Consider the following 27,166-nt stretch of genomic DNA (forward strand, 5'->3'; position numbering starts at 1 on the left):
CATCCGACGTCGAAGTCTGAAGGTAGCCCCACGGTGTATTGTACTGATAGGCTTTCTAAATGTAATAGAATAATCATTCAATCATAACAAATATACACACTGTTATATTTTATGTAGTTATAGTTGTCAATAAAAACAAAACAAAACCGTTACTTTGTTGCAGGCTCTCAAAATGTACATTTCCAACTGTAGAATAGATAGGATCTAAAATGTTAAACAGTATTTCAGTATTTACAATAATACAGCCCAGCAAGCACCGACGGACCTGGACGAATTCGGACCAGCCCGATAACGGCCAGACCACGTAATATCACAACTAGTTAGTATCTGGCCCAGAATATCACCCTATTTACACTAAAATATATATATATTTATTTTTTTCATATTTGTCGGGAGAAAATACCCAAATGTGAAACCCCAGCAACAACCTGTCAACTCTGTTGTGACGTCATCTCTGTTGTGACAGACTTCAAAGTGGTTTTGATAAAAAAATAAAATAAAGGGGCCGATTGCGTCACAGTGATGAGCGTGACGTCACGGGGCGAAAACGCCATACATAGCGGAGGTTCTCCGTTGTTCAGACACTCCCCTTACCACCATCATGCCCCGCAGACCAGCTCGCAGAACCTCCCGCAGACACACATGTGGAGACCTGTATAAAAGCCCTGGCCTGACCAACACTCAGACATCAGCCTCGGTGCCAAGGAACCTCTCCAAAGCATCTCCACAACCATCTAGAACCTTCTACCACCAGAGCCAAGGAGCCACCCAGAGTAGCATCACTTCTCTCGACCATGCAGACAGCTGCCTCGTCCGTCGCCGCCGGCGCCCCAGGAGGAGGAGGAGGAGGGGAGGCCGGAGGAGGCAGTAGGACCGAGCCGGTAGGCTGGGCTCGGCAGGCGGTGTTACTTTAAATCATTCATCCCTTATGGAGGGGAGAGTGGACGGAGGGGGTAAGGGTGCCTTCCTCACCCTCCCTCCCCCCTCCCTAAGCGGAATGATTTTCTCTCATTTTGCGTGTCTGTCTGTCTGTCCGCACAGAGCCACACAATAAAACCCGCTATCAATTGGAGATCACCTGCTCTTGTCTTCACTGGTAACATAAGCAGTTATGGAACTAAGTAGGAATTAGAAGGGTAAAAGAGAACTGATAAAATATGAATAAGACATTAATAGAATGTAATAAAGACAATTTAAAAATAATATAATAATAATACATTATGACATCACAAAGACAGTGTGACAGGTTTCTTGAGCTGAGGGGCATGATTTGTCCAAAACAAACCCAACCAATTTTAACTCTGTCAATGACAATAAAGTTCAAAGCACGAAACAATTAAGAGGTTATTCTGTGTGGGTTATACTGAGTGGTTAGTCGAATGTATTGATTGCAAGTCGCTTTGGAATAAGGCGTCTGCTAAATGCCAAACATGTAAATGTAAATGTAAATGTAGCAGTGTAGAACTGGTAGCAAAGAGAGCGCATTGTTGTGTAATCATTCTAACCCCCTGAAATAAAAACGGTCAAAATCATCCCCCTTCTAAAACTGCCATCCCCCCTTTCCATCCCTTATGTCATTTTATCAATGAACGTGGTATTACTGCTATTTACACATTTAGTTATGGGGGGGGGGGGGGGGGGGGGGGGCACGCACACATGCAATGTTATTTTTACCACCAAGTCACTGACACTGAAGTCACTGACACTGTGGGGATGCCCATATGATAAAATCCACCATCCTCCCTGATTTTCTTTTTTTACAACTTGAGTACTGTGTATATATTGTTTTAAGTAATCAAGTTAAAAAAATAAAGGATTATTCCAATAATTGTCACTAGATGGAAATAAAGCACCAAGAAACCCGCCCAGCGTGTAGGCCTATACGACAGCTGTAGGAAACGCAGAGAAACAAGTTAAATATCCACTAGAAACCTCCAAGTCGGAGCTGCAACCCGAGTTGTGTGACATGTACTTTTAACTTTTTTTTATAACTGTCACTTTTACCTTCTCGTCAGACGCTCATTTGGACAGTAAATGTACATATATACTTAACCGGTAACAATCACACGTGTAGGCCTATCTATGTATAATGTATGTTTGTAGTTCCCACACTTCAAAACCGAAAAGTCGAAGTCGTCATAACACAGAGGCCCTGAGCACTCTAGAACACAGAGCCTCTCTGAGCACTCTAGAACACAGAGCCTCTCTGAGCACCCTAGAACACAGAGCCTCTCTGAGCACTCTAGAACACAGAGCCTCTCTTGGACACCTGTGAATGTACTATGCACCTGTACTAATTTATATGCCCATTATAGGCCACGCATAGCCTACTGATAACGAAGCTAGGTGACAATAGGGACCTAGGGCCACGGTTGCACCCTATAAGCAATTTCAGAAATAGTATTTGATAAATATGTTCTACTTTTGACAGAAACACCTTTAAAAAAAACGTTCGCTCATTTAACGATTAAGAAGAAGATATGCGCGTCTCGGGTTCTTGAGCGTCTCTCCCCACCTTCAACACTATTTGCACACGCACCTTGCACACACGCACCTGCCACACACGCACCTGTCCAACATGTCGATGGCACCTGGCTTGGCACTGGCCAGTCTGGTGTAAACCACTCAGAGCTCCTGAGTTAATGTTAATGGACTACCAGTGTGAATATTTGTTATATAGTTTAATAAATCTCTTCTTTGATTTTGAAACAGTGTAGCGTGGCCTTAATTTGTTATTATTACAGTACATTTTTGTGTTCGCAGCAATGGCAATTATGTTTTATTTGGTTGGTAGATCTTGTTGAGCTGGTAATTTGAAAAGTAGCTCACAAGCCTAAAAAGTGTGAGCACCCCTGATCTAGCCTATATTCTTTGTTTCCTTTTGGGACATTATGCCTAGAAAACATTTAATATTACAATGTCTTTTTTTCCAAATGTTTTTTCTCATAGAGACTGAGTGGTGGAAACCGTTAATAATACATATGGTAGGCCCTTTAAGTATTTCTTAAGGCATAATGTTAATGTTGGTAATTTGCTTCAACAAGAACAAGCTCTGGGGGAGTAGAGTAGCTTTATGATCGTGTACATTGACCAGGAATGCACCCTTTTATATTCATTTATTTTAATTTATTATTATTACTACTTATTATTAATATTCTTTAGGTTATATCATTTATTTATTGTTTAGGTTTTTTCCTTTTTTGTGTGTGTCTTTTCAATTGTTAGGGATGGGGTTATGGGCGGGAGAACAGGGTGAACATTTTTTGCTGTGTTTTGTACTGTTGTACAATTTGATGTGATTTTGCAAACTGAAAAACAATAAATATATTGTTAAACATTTTTTAAAAATACATAACGGTGGTGGATATAAAATGATCTCTGCAACTTTAAATGTTTGAAAGCGCAGAACGCGGTCCTCCTGTCGATCCCACAACCCCCCGCGGCAGGGTAAGATGGCGGTCCTGGAGAGGAGCTACATAGAGATCTGCGGGTTCGAGAGGGAAACTCTGCCCCGGTTCAGAGATATACCCGTCAACCTAGGTAAACCTTTATTAACTGTATTAACATGTCCTCCCTCTGTGTGTTTGATGACATGCGACGTTTTGTCACAGAAGCTTTGGGGATGTGGTGAAGTCGTGACTCCCCGCCATGCTACCCTGGGCCTGTGTACCTGACCATTAACCATGCCTCTGTGTAACGTGAGCTTAGAATGATGAGGTTCCATCTCCATAAGATCTCTGGTCTGGTCTACCTGCGGGTGCTTTGTCGCGCTGTTCAATCTAGTCACATGTAACTCTTTCTTTCTATTGATTTTTTAGACATACACTAGACATTACACGTTACTTATGGGGTGGTCGGGTGAGCTGGTTCATATCAGGCATGTAGACAGCATTACATGAAATATATATATATAAACGGTAGCAAAAACATAGAAAATGGAGAGCCAAAACGTGCCTCCATCAGCTCCTAAACAGCCTAATATGCCCCTAGATGTTTCCCACCCACAGTTCATCATTGATTAGTCAAATGTAACTCATTTTATTTGCTAGATTTTGTAGAATTTGCAATTACCAAAATTAATTAAATAATTTGGCAAGCTTGATGCCCGTCAAGAGGATAGCCAACACTTTGGAAATAAGTGTTTTAAGTAGTAATGCTTTCAAGTGCTATCCTCTGGACATTACTTAGTGTCATGATGATGTCAATAAAAATCATCAGATGTCAATCAAAACAGTCAGAGTCAGTGAAGGAATGGTTTTATTAAACTGTCTTGGCGGTGTCATTTTATAATACATGGCAAAGTCTCCCACTATCTGTACATAGGACTGCATAGAGGAAGATGCTATCTGTTTGCATTCCCTGCTCACGAAAACACTAATCTGTCGTTTAGCAAAATAGACATCTAGCCAGATATTCAGTTTATCCACGTTGTCACATCTATGTGAAGTCACCTGTCTAGGCTGGCCGGCGACCCGCTCTGAGTGTGCCAGGTGACTACATTGGTTTGATTGTTTGTTTTTGTGTAGTGCTGTCCCAAACGACTATTTTTCTAACGATTAATCTAGCGATTATTTTATCGACTATTCGATTAGTCTAACGACTAATTTATCGCTAAGTCTAACGATAATTTTTGTACTGTAAAAAAAAACAAAAACAAAAACGTATTTGTCTCCACCTCACTGCTATGTTTAGCCAACTTGAATGCCAACATGGCCATTTAGAAGTCTGTCCATCACCACAACACATAGCTAGCTAACGTTACTCTCGCTGCTATGTTATGATTAGCTAAATTGATGCTAACGTAGCATGCGAGCTACGAGCTAGATAACGTACAGTAGGTGCTCGCACCACAATGACAATAGGCTACCGTAGCTAGCCAGCTACATAGCTAACGTTACTAACACCAGAAGACAAGACATACGAACTGTGGTGAGCTACATTGCTTGTGTAACATTAGCTAGTAGCTATCAATTTTTCACTCATACACTTAATTGTCTCGCCTGGTAAAATAAAGGTTAAAAAAAAAAAAAACGCCATTTTGTTTGTTTACGACTAACCGGCGCATATTACGCTAACCGACGTATTGACGTAGTCGGTGACGTCGACGACGTCGAATAATCGTAACAGCCCTATTTTTGTGTGACAATTCTACTTTAAGCCATCTTATTTTCACCACTGACAGTTGCATACTTTGCATGGTAAATGGAGTTAATGGACTGCACTTATATAGCGCCTTTTTTGCTGCTCCAAAGCACTTTACAACGGCCTCTCATTCACCCATTCACACACACATTCACACACCAATGGCGGCAAGCTACCATGCAAGGCGCCGGCCCCGCTCACTGGGAGCAATTTTGGGGTTCAGTGTCTTGCCCAAGGACACTTCGACATGTGGCCAGGCGGGGCTCGAACCGCTGATCTGCCAACCTTGTGATCATTAGACGGCGGCTCTACCTCCTGAGACACAGCCGCATGCATGCAACCCGCCTCCCCTGACGTCCATGCAGGGAACCCCTGTTCTTAAGCTGTGATCTGATGGATCTTCCCACAACTATTGAATGTTTTCTCCCCAGGTCTGAATGCCTTCCCTGGAGGGGTCAAGTACCCTGACAGCGCTGGAGGCTTCCACTATGAGGAAAGTGGGAAACTGCTCTCCATTACAAGCAACAGATTCATCCACTGGTGAGTAATGCCTGGGGCGCTTAGGTGGCGTAGCGGACTAAGCGTTGACCACGTAACCGCAGGGTTCCCGGTTTGATTCCGGCCGTGGACATGTCCTGCTTCTCATCCCTTCTCTCTCTCCCCATCCTTCCTGTCATATCTCTACTATCTCTATCACAATGAAAAGAAAATGTGAGTGGGTCTACTGTAGTGACTTTTGCTGTGACATGATTGGACAATTTCTATTTTGGGGCGTGGCTTAGCGATAGGTCCATTCCTCAAAGTGAGGTTGGCACAGTATGGACATTCCCAGGCCAGACACCCAAGCTCAGCCACCCTGTCTAGTTCCAGTGGACATTCCAGGTGTATGCTAACGCTTTAACGGAGGCTACATGGTTACCCTGGTCTCTTTCAGGTCCACCTCCGGGGACACGGTGCAGCTGGTGGAGCAGTCTCTGGACACCAACCTGCTGAACAACGCTGTGCGCCTCAAGATCACACACTGCCCCCTGCTGCCCGGAGGCGTCCACATCCAGGAGACCCTCAACAATGTCATCATCCTCATCCTCACCAACCAGACGGTCCACAGGCTGGTGCTGCCACACCCCACACGCATGTACCGCAGTGTGAGTAGACCTTTACCACACCCCACACGCATGTACCGCAGCGTGAGTGGACCTGTACTGGCTGTTTAGCTGACGCTTTTATCCAAAGTGACTTCAGGGTTAGACAGTGACGCTTGCCCGCTTGCCCGGAGCAAGTAAAACATTCCCTGGGTTTGTTTGCGTGAGCCCGACGACGCTGCTGGATCCTGGATCTGTTTACCTGTGTGCAGGAAGAACAACAGACGGCGCAGGCGCCAGACCAGACTAGATGATCGTGGAGTGAAGATATTATGAAAGCGTACACGCCTGTCGATCACCCGTCGCATCGCGTATGCTTTAATAATATCTTCACTCCACGATCATCTAGTCTGGTCTGGCGCCTGCACCGTCTGTTGTTCTGGAAAGGTGCTTGAATTTGATGTTTCACAAGGGGGGATAACTTCACAGAGAGTGAAAATGTATGGTACACTTAACCTAAACATGTCTGAGAACCACTGCTGGAGGTGAATGGTCACATGTTCGATATTCATTAATAAATTGAGTGGAAATTAGTTTGTCCACGTTATGTGTGAGAAATTAACTTTGCATTTGCCTTCGCATTGAATTTCTCAACGCAGTACGGCATGATGCAACAAGTTACGCCGCTCATTGCAAACACTGCGCAGTGACATATAAATACAACACGACCCCGATGAAATACCACCTGCAAACAGTACATCCGACCCTGATTGCTCCTTCGCTACCTTCTCAGCCCTCCATCACGTCTCATCTAATACGCGGGAGGTGTGATGCACAACGAGAAGAGAAAGTAACGATGGCCATCTGCAAATTAATCGAAACAGATATTCTGCAGCTCAGTTTTGTCGAGGGTAGAGGATTTCGTGCGCTCATGTAAATAGTCGAGCCAGCATATCCTATTCCATCGCGACGTTCCATAACCAGGGGCATAGAAATCAAGAATAACGTTTTTTTCCCCAAGGAAAACATGCTTGTTATTTCTGCCCTAGGCGTTGTTTTAATGAAAAAAAAGCTTATCAATTAATCGATAATTGATCGTTAATTCTTGTGATTATCGAAAAAGAAATGTTGATCGTTTGCCCAGCCCTAGAGTGGAACTCTAACCTCCTCCCCTGACTGCGTCAGTGTCATTCTGATACTCAATAAATCTTTTTTTTATTTTCTTCTTCAAATACTTTACTAATTGATTGACCGCCATTTGAATTTGCCAATCTGCTAATGGTACACTATATTATACTAGGGCTGTGTTATATTGTAAATATGGTACAGCCACTCTTCGAAAAGGCTGTAAATTCCCAAACACCTCATGGGGCGGCTGTGGCGCAGGAGGTCGAGTCGCAAGACACTGAACCCCAGAATTGCTCCCAGTGAGCGCCTTGCATGGCAGCTTGCCGCCATTGGTGTGTGAATGGGTGAATGAGAGGCCGTTGTAAAGCGCTTTGGAGCAGCAAAAAAGGTGCTATATAAGTGCAGTCTGTTTACCATTTCTCTCTCCCTCCCTCTCCCCCTCCCTCAGGAGCTGGTGACGGAGCTCCAGATGCAGTCCATCTTCACAGACGTGGGCAAGCTGAGCCTGCAGGACCCGGCCCACAGCGCCGTCATCCCCAACGCGGCCGGACAGACCGCCGGGCCCAGCGCCTCCGCAGCCTGGCTCAGCCAAGAGGGCGAGGCCCACTACGCCCTGGCCTCCCCCGCCGGGGGCATCCTGGTCATCACCCTGCCCCCCCACGACACCCAGGGTAAGTCACCCTGCCCCCCCACGACACACAGGGTAAGTCACCCTGCCCCCCCCCACGACACCCAGGGTAAGTCACCCTGCCCCCCCCCACGACACACAGGGTAAGTCACCCTGCCCCCCCCCCACGACACCCAGGGTAAGTCACCCTGCCCCACCCCACGACACCCAGGGTAAGGGACAAGTAGATGGCGGTTAAAATGACTCTTAAAGTCTTACCTAGTTTTAGCTAGTTTATAGTTAGTTTATAGCACTAGCTAGTGAAAGGGGAAACAAGTTGGCAACACCGACCAAATGTTCAGACTTTTATTCTGAAAAATGTAAATAAATGTCACACTCGCGAGTCAAGCCAAAATATTCCAATACAATGGATTGGGTGAGTAATCCCCACGACTACCTAGTTAACTAGAACACTATTTTACATTGTTAGCAGGCTCACAAAACTAGATTAGCTTATACCGCGGACAAGGCTACTGTCTGAGTGGTAGTCTCTTCCCTGTCCTCCTCTCAGGCAGCGTGACCATCCTGGAGCTGAAGAGGAGCAGCGTCATGCAGAGGCTGGCTGGCTGGATGCCCACCGCCATCAGGTCAGAGAGATGCTTCTGTAAAACAGCCATAACTGACTCTTCAGCTCCGTAAACTCTCCATCATCCCTGACCCCTTTCTGTTATCCCCGCCTCATTGTCAGTCACATTTTGTGGTCAGACCTCACCCTAACCCCATGGTCAGACAATACCTAGTTGTTGCTTGTATTCCAGTCAAGTTTATTAGAAACATCATCATATATAGCGAGCATGAAATGTCATGAATGAAAACAGAATTGAGGCCCACTCTGATATAAACAAACACCTAAGCAAACTAATGGTAGAGCTACATTATTATATATATATTTTTTCTTTTTATGAGAAGCTCATTCTTTTGTAGTAGAATCACAAATCTCCATAACCTGACTTGAAGTGTATTATTTCCCTCAGGTTCAACCCACCTTAGTGCCATTGATTAGTTTTCCTTCTTCCAACCTGTTGACTGTGTGACCCTTGTTGTCATGCTGACCCTTGTTAACCCTTGTTGTCTTGTTGCCGTGGTGACAGGGGGGACCAGAGCCCGGGGAACCTGGCCGTCAGTCTGGCCGTCAGAGAGCTGGAGGACGACACCTTCATCTTCGCCCTGTGTCAGGATCACAAACTACGCATGTGGTCATACAGGGTGGGTCACTGTTAACCACCACCAACCCATCCTTAACCAAGCACCAAGAACAATAGTTGGAAAGTTAGTCAGGGTTCGACATTAACGCTTGCCCAGAGCAAGTAAAAAAGTAAAAAATGTGCCGTGTTTGTTTGTGCGAGACTGACAACGCTGCTGGATCCTGGATATGTTTACCTGTGTGCAGGAAGAACAACAGACGGCGCAGGCGCCAGACCAGACTAGATGATCCGAGCTAACTAGCTAACTCCCCTGCACTCTACGACCATCTAGTCTGATCTAGACGTCTGTTGTTCTTCCTGCAACACCGATACACATATCCAGGATCTAGCAGTGTCGTCGGGCTCACGCAAACAAAGCCAGCGAATGTTTTTCCGAGCAAGCGTTAAAGTCGAACCCTGTTAGTTGCTGAATAATAATAATAATAATAATAATAGTAATAATAATAATAATAGTAATAATAATAGTAGTAATAATAGTAATAATAGTAGTAATAATAATAATAGTAGTAATAATAATAATAGTAATAATTATAATAATAGTAATAATAATAGTAATAATAATAATAGTAATAATAATAGTAATAATAATAATAGTAGTAATAATAATAATAGTAGTAATAATAATAGTAATAGTAATAATAATAGTAATGATAATAATAGTAGTAATAATAATAGTAATAATAGTAATAATGGCTGACTTCCGGTAATGGCGGCGTGCTGAGAAGACTGGTTTTCTCACCTCCACTAAAATCGTCAAACAAATTCTGTTACAAACCTAGCTAAAGTCAACGCAAATCAGCCATACCACTCGTAAAAGATGTCGTCTACACAAGGGAAACCGAGTACCCGAAAGAACCCACAAGTACAATCTAAAATTATGGACTTTAGCTCTCCTAGAAACAAGGACGATGCTAAAGCTAACTCGAGCAGCGCGGGGATCACAGAAACTGCCGAGGAAGAAGGGGGAAAATATGACAGGATTCTGGAAGCTATCAGAGAATTGAGGTCCGAGTCTGCAAACCGACATGAAGAAATGTTGGTCGCAATTGATGGACTGAGGAAAGATATGGGAGAATGTACGGAACGAATTACACATGCAGAGGTCCGTATTTCCAACATGGAGGATGAGGTGAATGTCCTCCAGGCTAAGGTCCACTCTCTGGAGGGAAAGAAACTAGAGCTGGAAGACAAGGTGACAGACCTAGAATCAAGAGCCAGGCGGTCTAATCTGAGACTCGTTGGCCTGCGGGAGGGAGAGGAGGGAGACGACGCCTGCACCTTTCTCGAGAGTTGGATACCGGAGACACTGGGGCTCGCAGCACTAAGATCCAAACTCACACTGGAGAGAGCTCATCGCATTGGTCAGAGACGGGAGAGCAACGCGCCTCCGAGAACGATGATCATGAAATTCCTGAACGACAGAGATAAGGTGACTGTATTAAGAGCAGCCAGAGCCCAAAAACAAATCCTACACAAGGACAAACCAGTACGTTTCTACCCCGACCTAGCGACAGGAGAACACAAGAAGCAGAAGGAATTCGACTCGGCCAGACAGAAATTACGTAGCATGGGGATAAGACATGGCATGTTGATCCCGGCTAGATTGCTGGTGACACACAAGGACAAAACACAAACTTTTGGCACACCGACAGAAGTGGAAAGTTTCATCAAACGAATCCAAGAAGAGAACGGTAGTGGATGAGTATATGATACACTACTGCTGGCTTTGATAACGAGCAACGTCATGTTAGAGCTCTAACACTGGTTTATATTGTTCTTTTTTCTTATATGTTTATTTGCAAACCAGTTAAACTGTGTGTGTCTAGGTGATTTAACATACTATTATGTTTTCGGAGAAAATATTGGGGTCATTCAGTTGAGAGTAGCTCAGAAATTCGCACGTTAAGACTCAATGTCCCAAAATGCACTACTCGAACACAGTTCACCGTCAACAATGATTCAATGCTACGCTAGACCCATGATACGGGTTTACAATGTTATTTCACAGTTATTCGTTTTTTCAAGTTACATGAAACAAGTTGAATTGTGTCTATTTAAGCGATTAATATGCCAATGTGTTTCCCTTGAGGATATTAGAGTAGATCGGTAGGTCAGAAAGTAACAAAAAAAGTACACTAAAACTCATAATCCCACAATGCACTATTCGAGCAGCACTGTTTCCTGAACAACACATGTATGTGTATGTACTATAACAGCAACACCCCATAACATGCCGCTCAAACTCAGTTTGGGCTCAGTTATTTTCAGGGTGTCAACTGCTGATCCACATTCTTTAGTTATTATAATATACAATTCACAATGGGCTTCTATACTTAACATTTAGTGGTGGTTGACCAATATACCAACTTTGTTAATTAGGTTTTTATTTCACATTTAGTGGAGGGAGAAGGTTACTCTTTATAAGGAGATTAATCAGTTCAGCCTCACTACTCCTCACTCGGTGTGGAGTAGTTTTCAGCGTTATGGGAGTGAACAGGTGGGTGGGGGGAATGCTCAGTTCTGGAGCATTGGGGGGGTCTCGGTTAGTTTGTTGAGAGACCCAGTTTGTTTGTTTGTTTTTCTTCGTTTTTCTCTTTTGACCTCTTTTTTTTTCTTCTTTACATTATTGCACAATGATACAAGGAATTTACAAATGTATTGCTATCTATGACTGGTAAATTAGACATCAAGTTCACATCCTGGAACTGCAGAGGGCTACAAAAAATAAAAAAGGTAAAGCAGGTGATGGGGAGATTAAAAAGTATTAATTCCCAAATAATTTTTCTTCAAGAAACACATCTTTCAAAAGACAAAGACATTGGGATTAGGAGGAGGTGGCAGGGTAAGGTATTCTCAGCGCCCTTTAACACTCAAGCAAGAGGGGTCATGACTCTTGTACATAAATCTATTCCTCTTAATGTCACAAAGATAATTGCTGATACGGCAGGTAGATACCTAATAATTCAAGGCATGCTTCTGACAGAACTTCTCAACCTGGTCAACATTTATGCGCCAAATAATGATGACCCTGAATTTTTCAGTAATTTGTTTTTCACTCTATCAACCCTCAAAGGTCAATATATAATAGCAGGAGATTTCAACTGTACACTGGATCCCTCTAAAGATAGGTTAACACATATTGATAAGTCCCATAATAAAAGCAGAGGAATTATACATCAGTTTATCAAGACATTAAATCTTAGAGATATATGGAGAGACAGAAACCCTGAGGTATTATTCTATTCGTGTTTTTCCAGTACACATAAAACATACTCCCGAATTGATTATTTCTTAATTTCTGCAGGCCTGGTGTCTAGAATCAAGGAATGTAATTATGACAGTATTCTGATATCAGATCATGCCCCAAATAATTTGTGTTATGTAGACCCAGGCTTGAAAAAGGATCCACCAAAATGGAGATTGCAGCAAAGTTGGCTACGGGACCCAGATCTAATCTCTTTCCTTGAGGTACAAATTGATGTATTTTTCATAATCAACACAGATGAGACTTCTGCAAGCACCAGATGGGAAGCTTTTAAAGCTTACATTAGGGGCCAGATTATTAGTTTTACAAGTTCTAAATCTAAAAGAGCTAAACAAAAATTTACATTGTTAGAGTCAAAAATCAAAGTTTTGGAGAGAAATTATTATCAAAATCCCGATCCAAAAACTCACCAGGAATTGTTATTGTTGAGAACACAGTATAATGAAATGTCAACTGCAAAAGCTACAGATAATCTCTTAAAACTTAAACAAACTATATTTGACCAAGGGGAAAAATCAGGAAAAATCTTGGCATGGCGCTTAAAACAACTTCAAACCGAAAGAGCTATTACCAACCTCAAGACTCATAATGATGACTCTATTATAGATCCTATTAAAATTAATGAGGCATTTAGAGAATATTATGGAAAACTATATAGTTCCGAAAGAGCTCCAGAATTACCAGACCAAAAGCTATTCCTAAATAATATTGATATCCCTAGTATATCAGAGGAAGAAAGGATGGAACTGGGTGACGACTTATCCTTAGAAGACATCACTATGGCAATAAAGAGCATGAAATCTGGGAAGGTGGCAGGACCAGACGGCCTACCCATCGATTTGTATAAGAAATTTGAATCTAAATTAAGGAAACCTCTTCTTGAGATGTTTAATGAATCATTTCGGGAAGGGATCCTCCCTCCCTCCTTGAGAGGGGCTTTGATTACTCTCCTTCCTAAACCTGGAAAATCAAATGATAAATGCGAAAACATGAGGCCAATCAGCCTCCTCAACTCAGATTTAAAAGTACTCTGCAAAATTCTAGCAAAAAGATTAGAGATTATTCTACCAGATATCATAAAGGGAGACCAAAATGGGTTCATTGTGGGTCGTCAGGGATTTCATAACGTAAGAAGGGTTTTAAATATCTTACATTCCCAAAGAGAGTTACCAGATACAGCTTTCCTGTCATTGGATGCTGAGAAAGCATTTGACAGGGTGGAATGGGCATACCTGTTTGAGCTTCTCGAACGATTTGGGCTGGGAGAAAACTTTTGTAAATGGGTGAAATTATTATATAAAGAACCATATGCAGAAATAATTACTAACAACAATATATCTATGCCAATTAAAATCAACAGGGGATGCAGACAGGGGTGTCCATTGAGCCCTCTCATATTTACGATGGCAATTGAGCCCTTAGCAATTGCAATACGAAATCACACATCAATATCAGGCATACCTATAGGTCAACTTGAACATCGCATAGCTCTCTATGCGGATGACGTAATCCTGTTCCTTAAAAATCTGGGAGAATCGATCCCGGCTCTTATGGACCTCATTAAAAGATTCGGCAATATTTCTGGGTACAAAGTTAATAGCCATAAATCTGCCATATTACTGCTTAATTCGAATGAGAGAGAGAACCCACCCAATTATATTGGTCACTTTAAGTCAGTTGACAGCTTTACTTATTTAGGAATACAAATTACTCACAGGTTAGAAGAAGTGGTACAGACTAACTATAGCCCTGTTGTAAATTCTATTTGCGAATCAATTGATAGATGGTCATCTCTTCCTATTTCCCAGATAGGCAGAATTAATATATTGAAAATGAACACTCTCCCAAAGCTATTATATCTCTTTCAAAACATCCCCTTGCCGCCTCCCCCAAACTTATTTCCTAGACTAAGGACATTATTCACGAACTTTATATGGAAAAATAGACGCCCCAGACTTCGCCTGTCTCTTCTGTATTTACCTTATGACAGAGGTGGCCTACAATGCCCAAACATGTTGTGGTAATACTGGGCAACTCAAATCAGAACTATGAGGTTTTACTACTCGACAGAAGGACTACTTTCACCAGCATGGAAAGACATTGAGTGTAACTCTATAGGGCTCCAACTGCCGACATATATATACTCTGATAATCCGAAAAACCTTAAAAGGAAAACATCGAACCCTATATTGAGAAACATGATTTCTGTATGGTACGAGGTACAAAAATACTTGTCGGAAACACCTGTTCTCTCTCGCTATAGTCCCATTTGGGGCAATAATTACTTTGTGCCAGGTAGGGCAGACGGGGGCTTTAAATTATGGGCTGACAAAGGAATAACACAAATTAATGACATATTCGACTCAAAGGATGAGCATATGGAATCATTTGAAATTCTAGTAAACAAACATTCTATCCCTCGCAAGCATTTCTTTAAGTACTTACAGCTCAGGAACTTTATTTATTCTAATCAAAATCACTCCCTGGCCATACCCGCTCTATCCTCATTGGAGAAAGTTTTAATTAAAAATCCGTTCGGAAAGGGAATTATTTCGGATGTATATGATTTGTTGATTGCTAGATCACTAGAATCTTCAGAACCCAAATTGAAAGCATGGAGGAGTGACCTTCAAGAGGATATATCAGTGGAAAAATGGAACAAGGCATGCAAAAGAGCTCAAACCCAGACCGCTAACACTCGTTTAAAGCTTCTGCAGTACAATTGGATAATGAGAGTATATATAACACCAGAAAAACTCAATAAATTTAACCCCAACATTCCAGACTTATGTAACAGGTGTAGAGAGGACAAGGGTACATTCTTTCATTGTATATGGGAATGTCCAAGAATTCAAGAATTCTGGGAAGAACTTGGAATAATAATACAGGACATTCTGTCAATTAAAATTACTGTTGAGCCTAAGCTGTTTATTCTTGGCATTTATCCAGAGGGACACAGGATGAAATGCAGTGAACAGATCTTTATGGATATGTGTATTTTACAGGCCAAAAGATCAATAGCACTAACGTGGAAAAGCACAGGTAAACCAAGTATTGTGCAATGGTTTAGGGAGATGTCTCGGTGTCTACCATTAGAGAAAATTTCATACACACTCAAAGACAGGCAGGAAAGATTCCAAAGTATTTGGGGCCCATTCATAAAATATCTGGAGGACAAGGACTTATCACACTGGATGGACGAACCTGGGCGTGAACAAATGTAAACTCTGCAATAAACCATTTGAACAGGTGTGTGAATTGACCAGGAGTAGAGTAGGATATAATTAATGTATCTGTTGCAATGTACCCTTTTCTTTATTATATATATAATTATATTTTTATTTTTATTTTTTTGTTTTTTTGTATTTATGTTTTTTTTTTTTACCTTTATTTTATTTTTTCTCTCCCTTTTATTTTGTATGTGTATATATGAGCTCAGTTATATGATTGCCTCTTCATCAATGTACGTACTATATATAGGCCTACATGTGTATGGCAATTCTGGTGAGTTATCTGCTTGTATGTACAGTATATACATATATCATTATTACTAATTATTTATTTTCAAGATTTGTTTTATCTTTTTCAAAAAACTCAATAAATATATTGTTGAAAAAAATAAAAATAATAGTAATAATAATAATAATAATAATAATAATAATAATAGTAGTAATAATAATAGTAATAATAGTAATAATAATAATAATAGTAATAGTAATAATAATAATAATAATAATAATAGTAGTAATAATAATAGTAATAATAGTAATAATAATAATAATAATAATAGTAATAATAATAATAATAATAATAATAGTAATAATAATACTAATCTAAAGCTCTCCTCTCCTCTCCCCCCCAGGACCAGGTGTGTCTGATGGAGGCAGACATGCTGGAGTACATGCCTGTGTGCAGGGGGGTGAAGCGCTGCCCCGCCCAGGGCCACCGCCTGCGCCTGGCGTTCTCCCCCTCCACGGGTCTGTGTCTGGCCGTGTTCCTGGCCGTGCCGCAGCGGGGACAGTTCACCGTGCTGCAGCTGGTCGCCACAGACAACAACCGCTATAGCCTGGAGCACATCTCCAACGCCTTCGCTACGCAGGTACGGGGGAGGGGCAGGGAGGGGGGAGGGGCTACAGCCTGGAGCACATCTCCAACGCCTTCGCCACGCAGGTACGGGGGAGGGGCAGGGAGGGGGGGGGAGGGGGAGGGAGGGGCTACAGCCTGGAGCACATCTCCAACGCCTTCGCCACGCAGGTACGGGGGAGGGGCAGGGAGGGGGGAGGGGCTACAGCCTGGAGCACATCTCCAACGCTTTCGCCACGCAGGTGAGGGGGAGGGGCGGGGAGGTAGGGGGGTCTCAGGTGTGACATGAAATCTCAGGTGTGACGTGAGTTTTAGTCTCTGCGTGTCTTTCTGTGGGGAAAAAAAGTGTGGCATGATCAGAAGTGTTGCTTATTGTAATTGTGTTAATCGATGTCGACACCCCTCACCCTCTGTGTGCTGTCCACAGGAGACGCTGGTGGACTTTGCTCTCACGTCCACGGACATATGGGGCCTCTGGCTGGACGACGCCAACCAGACCGTGGTGAAATACATCAACTTTGAACAGTGAGTATGATGATGTTTTTTTGTTGTTGTTTTTTTACCACGTGTCTGTGTGTTTGTCTGTGTGTCTGTCTGTGTGTGTGTGTGTGTGTGTGTGTGTGTGTGTGTGTGTGTGTGAGAGATGAGGGTTATAGTGTATAATCCAGTCTGCCCCCCCCCACACACACAGTAACGTGGCAGGCCAGTGGAACCAGGTGTTTGTCCAGCCGCCTCCAGAAGAGGAGGTCCACATAGGAGTCGACCAGGACCCCCGGGTAAGACCCTCAAACACCATAACAAAACCCTTACAACTCCACTGATGTGTATTGTATGTGTGGCCCACTTTCCTAGACACTCAAAAGCCCACACAAACAAGCAAACAGGGATGAAACAAACAGACGTCTAACCCATCCCCTCTCTGGTGTATCTGGTGTCTCTGGTGTGTTCCAGGAGACCTATCTGGATGTGCTCTTCTCCCCCATGTCTTTCACCGCCTCTGCGATCGTCAAAGCCCTGCAGGTAAGAGACATCCGTCAGACCACAGCCGTTGATGAATGAATGATCTTTATTGTCATGGTAACAGCTACAACGACATTTAAATGCAAGCCTAGGTGCTAACAAACAAACATAGTCCTAAGATAATAAAAAACAAGAATGAGACACAAAATGTAAATAAAAGGTTACAGAGGGGATCTTAGCTGAGTCTAGTGCACTTATGGCCCCGGGGAAGAAACTGAACTTTAGTCTGTTAGTCTGGGTGGGCAGGATACTGATACTGATCACATTCACTTCAACCATTTCAGCTTCACTTTTATCCAAAGTGACTTACAATTAGAGATTCCAGGGACAGTCTCCCTGGAGTAACTTAGGGCTACGTGCCTTACTCAGGGTTAGGGTTAGACAGTCTCCCTGGAGTAACTTAGGGCTGAGAGCCTTACTTAACGGCACACTAGCGGTGGTGTTCCCAGATGGGATTTTGAACTCCAATCTGATCACCAGTCTGACTCACTATCCCACCAGGCCACCGCTACCCCCTTTACTGTCAATGTAGATGAAGAAGTTGATTCTTCCCCCCCCCCGAAACCTCAAACTGAGTTGTTTTCAGTAGCCAATCAACAGGAGGATGTTTTGACACCGAGTGAAGCGGGGTTTGGTTACCGAGGCTGTGAGTTGACCTGAGGCTTTCTTCTTCTTCTTTCCCGTCTTGTCAGATTTTCCGGAGAGGCTCTGAGCGGATCGTCGACCTTCCCTGGGAGCTGCTGAAGAAAGAGGTGACCATATCTGTGGAGAGCGAGGTAGGCTTCAGCTGACACTGCCTTAACTTTATTTCACAATATATTGTTTTGCTGTGCTGTGGTAGAGAAGGCAAGAGACCATCTAGTGTTCTACACATTCAAGCCTCTCTTTTTAATTGTTGTCTGTGAGCGGATAGTTCCTATTATATACATTCTCATCTAGATCTGTCTCAAACTATGTCGTGTTGGGTCCTTGAATTTGAGGGAATTGAGTCTTGAAAGTCCTTGAAAGGTGCTTGAACTTGACGTTTCAGAAGGTGTGGGAACCCTGCCTATCCCTTCCTCTGCCTGGTCTCTTACATGTTGTGCTTGTGACTCACTTTTTCTTCTTCTTCCTCTACCGTGATCCCTCTCTCTCTCTCTCTCTCACTCCTCTGGCTCCTTCTGTCTCTCTGCCTTCTGCTTCCTGTCTTGACAAGGTTGTGTCTTAATCTGTCCCCACGTCTTCCTTTCTTGACCATGTCGTGTGTTAATGTGTCTCCATGTCTCTGTCTCTCCCCCCCCAGCTGCAGAGCAGCGTGACAGAGTTTGAGTTCTCTCAGGAGGAGTACAAACAGCTGCAGGTGGAGTTCTGGTCCAAGTTCTACGCCTGCTGTCTGCAGTACCAGGAGGCGCTGTCCACCCCCCTGGGCCTGCTGGTCAACCCACACACCGCCATGGTGTGTGTGCTGAAGAAGGTATGACACACACACACACACACACACAGTCTTTGTCACACCTCACCCAAACACAACCCTTATATAAACCCACTCCCCTGCCTGTCAACCCTCACACCGCCATGGTGTGTGTGCTGAAGAAGGTATCACACACACACACACACACACACACAGTCTTTGTCACACCTCACCCAAACACAACCCTTATATAAACCCACCCCCCCCTGCCTGTCTCTTGTGCATCACAACAGATGATGTGGTTGGACTGGTTCTGTTAGTGTGTTCTGGACGTGTCCGTAGGAAAACTGTGTTTGTGTGTTTTGTTAACAGGGCTTTGTGTCGTTCCTGCTGCCCTGCTTCGCCGTGGACCACCTGTACCTGTCCTTCGACGAGTACCTGTTAGCAGACGAGGAGACGCCGCTGGCTGAGGGTAAGGGCCTCTTTTAATGCATGTCTGTGTGTGAGCCTCTGAGAGTACAGTGTCCCATGTCATTATGAACACGTCGCCTGAGGGCTTCCAAACACCTAATGGACCTATCGCTAAGCCACGCCCCAAAATAGAAATTGTCCAATCATATCACAGCAAAAGTCACTACAGGCAGAAAACTCGGACAAACAACTCGCTAATATCTTCAAACAACATCACTTGATTTTTGCCAGTACTAATGCTCTAGGTAACCCAACATGTTTGTTCTCTGGGGTAAACAGCAGCAGTGTTGGTCTCTGTAACACCTCCTGAAACACACCTGTTCCCTCAGGCGTCAGAGCAGCCATTCTGGCTCCATTCTGGCTCCAGACTCATCTCAGTTTCCTCTCTATCCATTCCAGACCCTGAGGTGGGCCGGGACGTGCTGCAGCTGGTCCAGTGTCTGCGTCTGGTGAGCGAGGCGGTGCCGGGGGACATGGCCTACGAGATGGAGAAGGCCCTGGAGCACCTCCAGCCACCAGAGGGCGCCGCTGAGCTGGTGCTGGAGCACCTGATAGCCAACGACAAGTCAGTCACAGGAACATTCTTTTCTTTAGCCTTTAATTAACCAGGGTCGGTCCCATTGAGACACCATGATCTCTTTTCCGAGGGAAGCCTGGCCAAGACAGAAGCTTAAAAACATCAAGTTTGGACAGTTAAAACAAACAGCAGAATTACACAATAAAACACCACCAAGTCAACAACAACAAATGGATAAAATACAATCTGGTCAGAGCAATAGAGTTAAATAATGGGACTTTCATATAAAACAGGAGCAATAGAATTTAAGAAGTTGTGACAGAGTTTAAATGGTTGTTAATAACCTGTTACTAACCTGTTAATAACCTGTTAATGACCTGTGGTTCCCTGCGCAGCGACAACGTGATCGAGGAGATCAAGAACAAGCTGCAGGACCTGCGTAAGCCCCTGGCGGCCATGGCCGTCCTGCTGAGGGAGATGGACCTGGAGACGGACCTGGAGGCCGGGGGGGAGGGGCTCAGCGCAGGTTAGCATCCCGCTAACGCCATAGCATCATTAGCATCCCGCTAACGCCATAGCATCATTAGCATCCCGCTAACGCCATAGCATCATTTAGACTTACAGGTTAGCATCCAGCTAACGCTATAGCATCATTTAGACCTGGAGTGTGGAGTGGAATGTTCACACATTCAAGCCTCTCTTTTTAATTGTTGTCTGTGAGCGGATAGTTCCTATTACCGGTATATAAATTCTCATCTAGATCTGTCTCAAACTATGCCGTGTTGGGTCCTTGAATTTGATGTTTCAGAAGGTGTGGGAACCCTGTATTATTGATTCATTGTTGTTGTCCTATCCGCCCCCAGGCCAGACCCTGAGTCTGCGGGTCAGTCTGTCGCAGCTGTACGGCAGCAGCGTGGCGGTGACGGTGGTGTGCCAGGCGGTGTGTCAGCTGGCCATGACCCGCGTGCTCATCTGCAGGGACCTGCTCATCCTGCAGCAGCTGTACCTGAGGCTGGGGGGGGACGTGAGTCTGCGCACGCACACACACACACGCACGCACGCACACACACACACACACACACACACACACACACACGCACACACACACACACACACACACACGCACGCACGCACGCACACACACACGCACGCACGCACGCACGCACACACACACACACACACACACACACACACGCACGCACGCACGCACACACACACACACACACACACACACACACACGCACACACACACACACACACACACTCACGCACACTCTCATTCTCCCTCACACACACATCAGCTCATGAGCCACATCAACTCAAACTGTGTCTGTGTGTCGTCTGTGTGTGTGTGTGTGTCTGTTTGTCTCTGTGTGCGTGTCTGTGTCTCTGTGTGTTCGTTCATTCGTTCGTTCCAGGTGTTCCTGGGGGGGGGGGCCCAGCTCCTCCAGCTGCAGCAGGACCTGATCCCCCGCAGCTCCCACCTGCTCTGCTCCTACTACCTGCTGAAGCACATCAGCCAGAGCCTGGCCACCTCCGTCCCCCTGGACATCATGTAAGTCAGGGTTCCCACGGTGGTCTTAAAAAGCCTTGAAGTCTAAAATCCAACAATCAGATTTTTACGGCCTAAAAATTGTCCCAGACTTTAGTTATTCTGTCTAAAAACGAGGTGCCAGGTCTTAAAAATTTGATCTTGCAAGGAAATCAGTCCGACCACATCTATTTACACGGAAATGAAACAAGCTGGAACAAAAAAAAAGCAATTGGCTTCCTTTTTTGTCTGTATGGCAGTGAGTCCCAGTGCTGTTATACTGTATTTCAGCACTCATGGAATGTCTCTTGTCCAATCAAATTACTTGGTCGGAACTGTTGTATAATAAAGTTTAGTAACTGATTTCTTCCCTTCCAGAGATGCCAACCTGCAGCACCTCTCAGTCCTGGAGCTGTCGGACTCCCCGGCGCTGATAACCAACAGATCAGGTCAGTACCCAGGGTCTGTGTTGGTGAGATGGACTGGACCAGTTCAGAGGCTTGGCAGTCACACACACACACACACACACACACACACACACACACACACAGGGTTCCACGGGTCTTTGAAATCCTTGAAAGTTTGTGAATTTGAGAAAAATAAATCAACGTCTTAGAAGTTTTTGAAAACAGACATGGGTCATTGAAAGTGCTTGAATTCCCCTCTCTCTCTCTCTCTCTCTCTCTCTCTCTCTTTTTTTAATTGTTGTCTGTGAGCGGATAGTTCCTGTTATATAAATTCTCATCTAGATCTGTCTCAAACTATGCCGTGTTGGGTCCTTGAATTTGAGGGAATTGAGTCTTGAAAGTCCTTGAAAGGTGCTTGAATGTGATGTTTCACAAGGTGTGGGCACACAACAAAACCAGTGTGTACGTATACTAAAAAAAACTCTCTTTCTTTCTCCGTGTCGTCCAGTGTTGAGGCCTCAGACCGTGGTGGAGCTGTTCTACCAGAGCATCGCCAGGAAGGCCATCGTCTCCCAGATCTACTCCCAGCAGCAGAGCATGTCCCCTGGCCAGGCCCTGCTCCACTGGCCTCACATGATCTCCAGCGTGGTCACCCAGCTAGCACAGCTCCTGTATCCTCTACATGGGCTTAGCTTAGCTCAAATGTTGCTAGAGCAAGGCTGTCCCCAGAGGCGCTGCTAGGATCTTTAAACATTGGGGGCTTAGTCCAAGAGGGTGGGGGGGGTGTTGTTAACTGAGCGTTTGGTTGAGGCCTGCTCTAAATCGATGGCAATGTGCCAAAAAACTAATTTACATTTACAGTTGGGGCTAGAGCCCCTAGCTCTTAAGTCCTTCAGGAAAAGCCTCCTTATGTTTAGAGTTTGTGTATATTTAGCCTTGCTATATCTGCCAATGCCCTCCCTCCCCCTCTGAGAAAACCCACATGCACCGTAGACTGTACCATACAACCATACAACCCACATGCACTGTACCATTCGTTGCTTGGCAACAAATCCAGTATTCAATGATCCACATAATTTGATCAAGACTGACTTTCATCTCAAGCTATTCAATGGCAGTCGTCATGTTTTTATTTTATTTTTAAACATGGCCTATTTGGGGCGGCTGTGTCTCAGGAGGTAGAGTCTCCGTCTAATGATCACAAGGTTGGCAGATCAGCGGTTCGAGCCCCGGCTGGCCACATGTCGAAGTGTCCTTGGGCAAGACACTGAAACACAAAATTGTTCCCAGTGAGCGGGGCCGGCGCCTTGCATGGCAGCTTGCCGCCATTGGTGTGTGAATGTGTGTGTGAATGGGTGAATGAGAGGCCGTTGTAAAGCGCTTTGGAGCAGCAAAAAAGGCGCTATATAAGTGCAGTCCATTTACCATTCTTTTGCAATGAATTGTGCATGGTCTGGAGTGTTTGGTCCTTCACCTGCCTCTCCCAGCTGGCCCAGTAACACCGGCTTCCAGTTCGCTGAGTGTCTGATGGGGAACTGCCAGTACACACAACTACAGGTGAGACCCGCTCCTGTTCAGTCCCCTAACCCTGTGACCCCGCTCCTGTTCAGTCCCCTAACCCTGTGACCCCGCTCCTGTTCAGTCCCCTGACCCTGTGACCCCTGTGACCCCGCTCCTGTTCAGTCCCCTAACCCTAACCCCCTGTGACCCCGCTCCTGTTCAGTCCCCTGACCCTGTGACCCCGCTCCTGTTCAGTCCCCTGACCCTGTGACCCCGCTCCTGTTCAGTCCCCTGACCCTGTGACCCCGCTCCTGTTCAATCCCCTAACCCTGTGACCCCGCTCCTGTTCAGCCCCCTAACCCTAACCCTGTGACCCCGCTCCTGTTCAGTCCCCTAACCCTAACCCTGTGACCCCGCTCCTGTTCAGTCCCCTAACCCTAACCCTGTGACCCCGCTCCTGTTCAGTCCCCTAACCCTAACCCTGTGACCCCGCTCCTGTTCAGTCCCCTAACCCTAACCCTGTGACCCCGCTCCTGTTCAGTCCCCTAACCCTAACCCTGTGACCCCGCTCCTGTTCAGTCCCCTGACCCTGTGACCCCGCTCCTGTTCAATCCAATAAGCCAAAGCACCGTCTTGAAGTTAGATTCAACTCAACACGTTAAAAATGTAATTACATTTTTTAAAAAGCTATTGAGACATCTGAACCCCCCCGCCTCTCTCCAGGAGTACGTGAGGCTGATCGGCCCGTGGTGTCAGGTGAACGTGGGCTCCTGTCGCTTCATGCTAGGACAGTGTTACCTGGCTAACGGAGAAGGACAGAAGGTATGTGTGTGCGTGTGTGTGTGTGTGTGTGTCTATCTGTGTTGTTTTCCAGTTTCAGCATGTCTACCCTATTCTCACACACTTTTTTTTTTTCCCCATCTTTGAAAGTCACATTTCTACGGGGGAGAATATCATTTTATTTAGGGATGCACGATATGCATTTTCCCCAACCGATACCAATACCGATATTTACCCGCTTCTCGTGGCCGATACCGATATTATTATTATTATTTTATTTTTTCTTTCCTAGCACCAGGGGAGCCCCCCTCCCAAATTTCGTTGTTTGGTACCTGTACTATATCAATGACAATAAAGACCATTCAGATATCATTTCACAGTTGATAACCTGTAGTTCATGCACACCTGAAGGTAAGAAAGGCTATGTAGTGAGCAAAGATTGATGATTTAATATTCCATAGTGATCTCACCAAATCTAACTTACATCACTATTGTTAACACAACAAAGAGAACACTTCTGAGTCTTCAAATGTTCATTTATTATTTCCTCTAACAAACAGAATCTGTTATACAGTGCACAATGCTTTTTTTAGCCAAGATCTGGCCTCCTTTTATGAAAACAAAAAAGGCTCACCTAAGAGTAATTAGATCAAAAAAGTGTCAAAAATAAAGTGCACCTTGTGCATCAGTCAATACAAAAATAAAGACTTTTAAAGAACCAAAAGTTGTATAGAACTAGAAACTAGTGCCAAATGGCTGCTTAGTCTGCAGATAAACAGAATGATACAAGGCACATAGTAGGCTACACTAGTATGCTTAATAAAGCTTATCTGGCTTACGCTAGTATCGATCAGACTATGGATGTGTGTGGCGACTGTATCATACAGAGCCGGCAGGCACACGTCTGCAAAATAGCGGCGACTTGGGAGTACATACCGGGGCTCTAAATGTGAAATTAGCTGGCGAAATCCTTTATCTTCTACAACAGAGAAAGGCTGGTCGTCGAGGGCCATCAACTCCATTATTTTTTCATTGATGGCTTGAGCCTTTGAGCTGTCTCGAGTGAACTTCCTGCTGTTTTCAAATGCGTTTTCAATAGGCACCGCGGATTTTTTTTTCGTGGCTGGGCTAACGTGTACTGCTACAACGAGTGCTTGATATTCCTTCCATACAGCGTGCTTGCAATGGTGATTCTTCAGGTGACTTATTAGATTCGTTGTGTTGTAACTCGTAGACCTTTGCCCTCCTCTCCGAACTTTTGTTGAACATGTATTGCAAATTGCAAACGCAACATCTGCCTTAGAAATTGTGAAGAATGTCCACACCGGGGAAGGCATGTTTCGCTCGCGTCTCGTCTATACAAACTGCGTGCCTGAGCGCGGAACCCGGAAGCAGAGCGCGGAAACCGGAAGCAGAAATATTTCCGGCTTCATATTATCGGTTAAATATCGGCTAAATTTTATAATAAATACCGATACCGATAAACATTAATTCCTCAATATCGGGCCGATAAATATCGGTGCCGATAATATCGTGCATCCCTAATTTTATTTACATGTCTGTTTCTCCCTCGTTCTTTCTCTCTCTCCTCCCTGTTGCTGTGGTTTTTTTGGTTTGTGTTTTTACGTCCCGTACTGTTTGTCCTCTCTCCCCCTCAGGCGCTGCAGTGCTTCCAGGAGGCGGCGACAGAGGTGGAGAAGGAGGAGTTCCTCCTGAAGCTGACGGGAGCTGAAGACGAGGAGGCAGTAGCGTCCGCCCCGCGACTACAGTACTACAACAAGGTTAGCTCCTCAACTAGTAAATACATCTCTGTATTGCTTAACTTTACACATATTTCACAATATATTGTTTTGCTGTGCTGTGGTAGAGAAGGCAAGAGACCATCTAGTGTTCACACATTCAAGCCTCTCTTTTTAATTGTTGTCTGTGAGCGGATAGTTCCTATTATATACATTCTCATCTAGATCTGTCTCAAACTATGCCGTGTTGGGTCCTTGAATTTGAGGGAATTGAGTCTTGAAAGTCCTTGAAAGGTGCTTGAATTTGATGTTTCAGAAGGTGTGGGAAGCCTGTTGCTTTTTTTAGCCGTAATGCTTTTGCTACGGTCGGTGTACTTCCTTATTGTTGTGTGTGTTCAGGTGCTGCGGCTGCTGGAGGATGTCGGTCTACCTGAGCTGGTCATCCACCTGGCCACCCTGGCCATCACAGAGGCCGTCAACGACCCCAGGAGTCAGGTTAGGCTTCCTCACACACACTGCTGCTCCAAGGACTACTGCTTGGCCCAAGGACACTTCAACATGTGGCCAGCCGGGGCTCGAACCACCGATCTGCCAACCTTGTGATCATTAGACGGCGACTCTACCTCCTGCGCCACAGCCGCCCCTGTGCTCATCCTTAGAGGAAAATTAGGATTTCATGAAGCCTGAGTCCAATTAGCTTTTGCCGTTAAAGTCTTAGTCAGCGATAGGGCTGCACGATTTGGGGAAAAAAAAATCGAATTGCGATTATTTGGACAGATATTGCGATTGCGATTAATTTGCGATTATTATTTGTTTAAATAGCAAAAAAAAGAGGAAGTTTTTGTAAAGTGTGGCCATATCTCCGGCTAGGAAGGTCGTATCAACGTGCAGTTTGTTTGTACGTCTTCAGGGGACTTAGAGGCTCCCTCCTCTAGCACCCCCACAGCCCGAGCTACGAGTGAAAGAACTAAACTTACATTGGGTTGCTTTAAAGTTGGGTTGCTTTAAAATCAAGCTTCAGATTAAAAGATGTGATGGAGCATTACTAACCTGACTCAGGTGGTTTGTTTCACACAACCATCTAGGAAAGCTTCATTGGAATCTGTTATTTCACGGTGCCTTCGTGAGCCCTTTTCATATGCCGTAACAGCCGCAAACAACTCTGAAACACTAGTTTGTTTAACTTTGTTAGACTGGGCTACGGGATGTTCACTCAACTCTCCCTTTCTGACCGCACAC

At 44.6% G+C, this 27,166-nt stretch overlaps 1 protein-coding gene across 1 annotated transcript in view; it reads left to right on the forward strand.

Annotated features, from left to right (window-relative positions):
* Positions 1-794: 794 nt before the first annotated feature.
* nup160 (nucleoporin 160) overlaps positions 795-27,166 on the forward strand; it is a gene marked incomplete at its 5' end in the record, with an annotated part of 33,538 nt that continues 7,166 nt past the window's right edge. Inside the window, 24 exons of the mRNA XM_080544787.1 lie at positions 795-881; positions 3,447-3,540; positions 5,574-5,682; positions 6,077-6,287; positions 7,801-8,023; positions 8,531-8,606; positions 9,111-9,225; positions 16,352-16,588; positions 17,000-17,097; positions 17,264-17,348; positions 17,524-17,592; positions 18,285-18,368; positions 18,875-19,045; positions 19,355-19,454; positions 19,853-20,018; positions 20,366-20,496; positions 20,834-20,994; positions 21,389-21,525; positions 21,880-21,950; positions 22,417-22,579; positions 23,396-23,465; positions 24,132-24,230; positions 25,847-25,969; positions 26,327-26,422. Coding sequence (XP_080400913.1) covers positions 795-881; positions 3,447-3,540; positions 5,574-5,682; positions 6,077-6,287; positions 7,801-8,023; positions 8,531-8,606; positions 9,111-9,225; positions 16,352-16,588; positions 17,000-17,097; positions 17,264-17,348; positions 17,524-17,592; positions 18,285-18,368; positions 18,875-19,045; positions 19,355-19,454; positions 19,853-20,018; positions 20,366-20,496; positions 20,834-20,994; positions 21,389-21,525; positions 21,880-21,950; positions 22,417-22,579; positions 23,396-23,465; positions 24,132-24,230; positions 25,847-25,969; positions 26,327-26,422 — 2,976 coding nt within the window. The remainder of the gene's footprint in view (positions 882-3,446; positions 3,541-5,573; positions 5,683-6,076; positions 6,288-7,800; positions 8,024-8,530; positions 8,607-9,110; positions 9,226-16,351; positions 16,589-16,999; positions 17,098-17,263; positions 17,349-17,523; positions 17,593-18,284; positions 18,369-18,874; positions 19,046-19,354; positions 19,455-19,852; positions 20,019-20,365; positions 20,497-20,833; positions 20,995-21,388; positions 21,526-21,879; positions 21,951-22,416; positions 22,580-23,395; positions 23,466-24,131; positions 24,231-25,846; positions 25,970-26,326; positions 26,423-27,166) is intronic.

The sequence above is a fragment of the Nansenia antarctica genome (genome assembly GCF_963989245.1).
Source record: "Nansenia antarctica genome assembly, chromosome: 14".
Lineage (NCBI taxonomy): Eukaryota > Metazoa > Chordata > Actinopteri > Argentiniformes > Microstomatidae > Nansenia > Nansenia antarctica.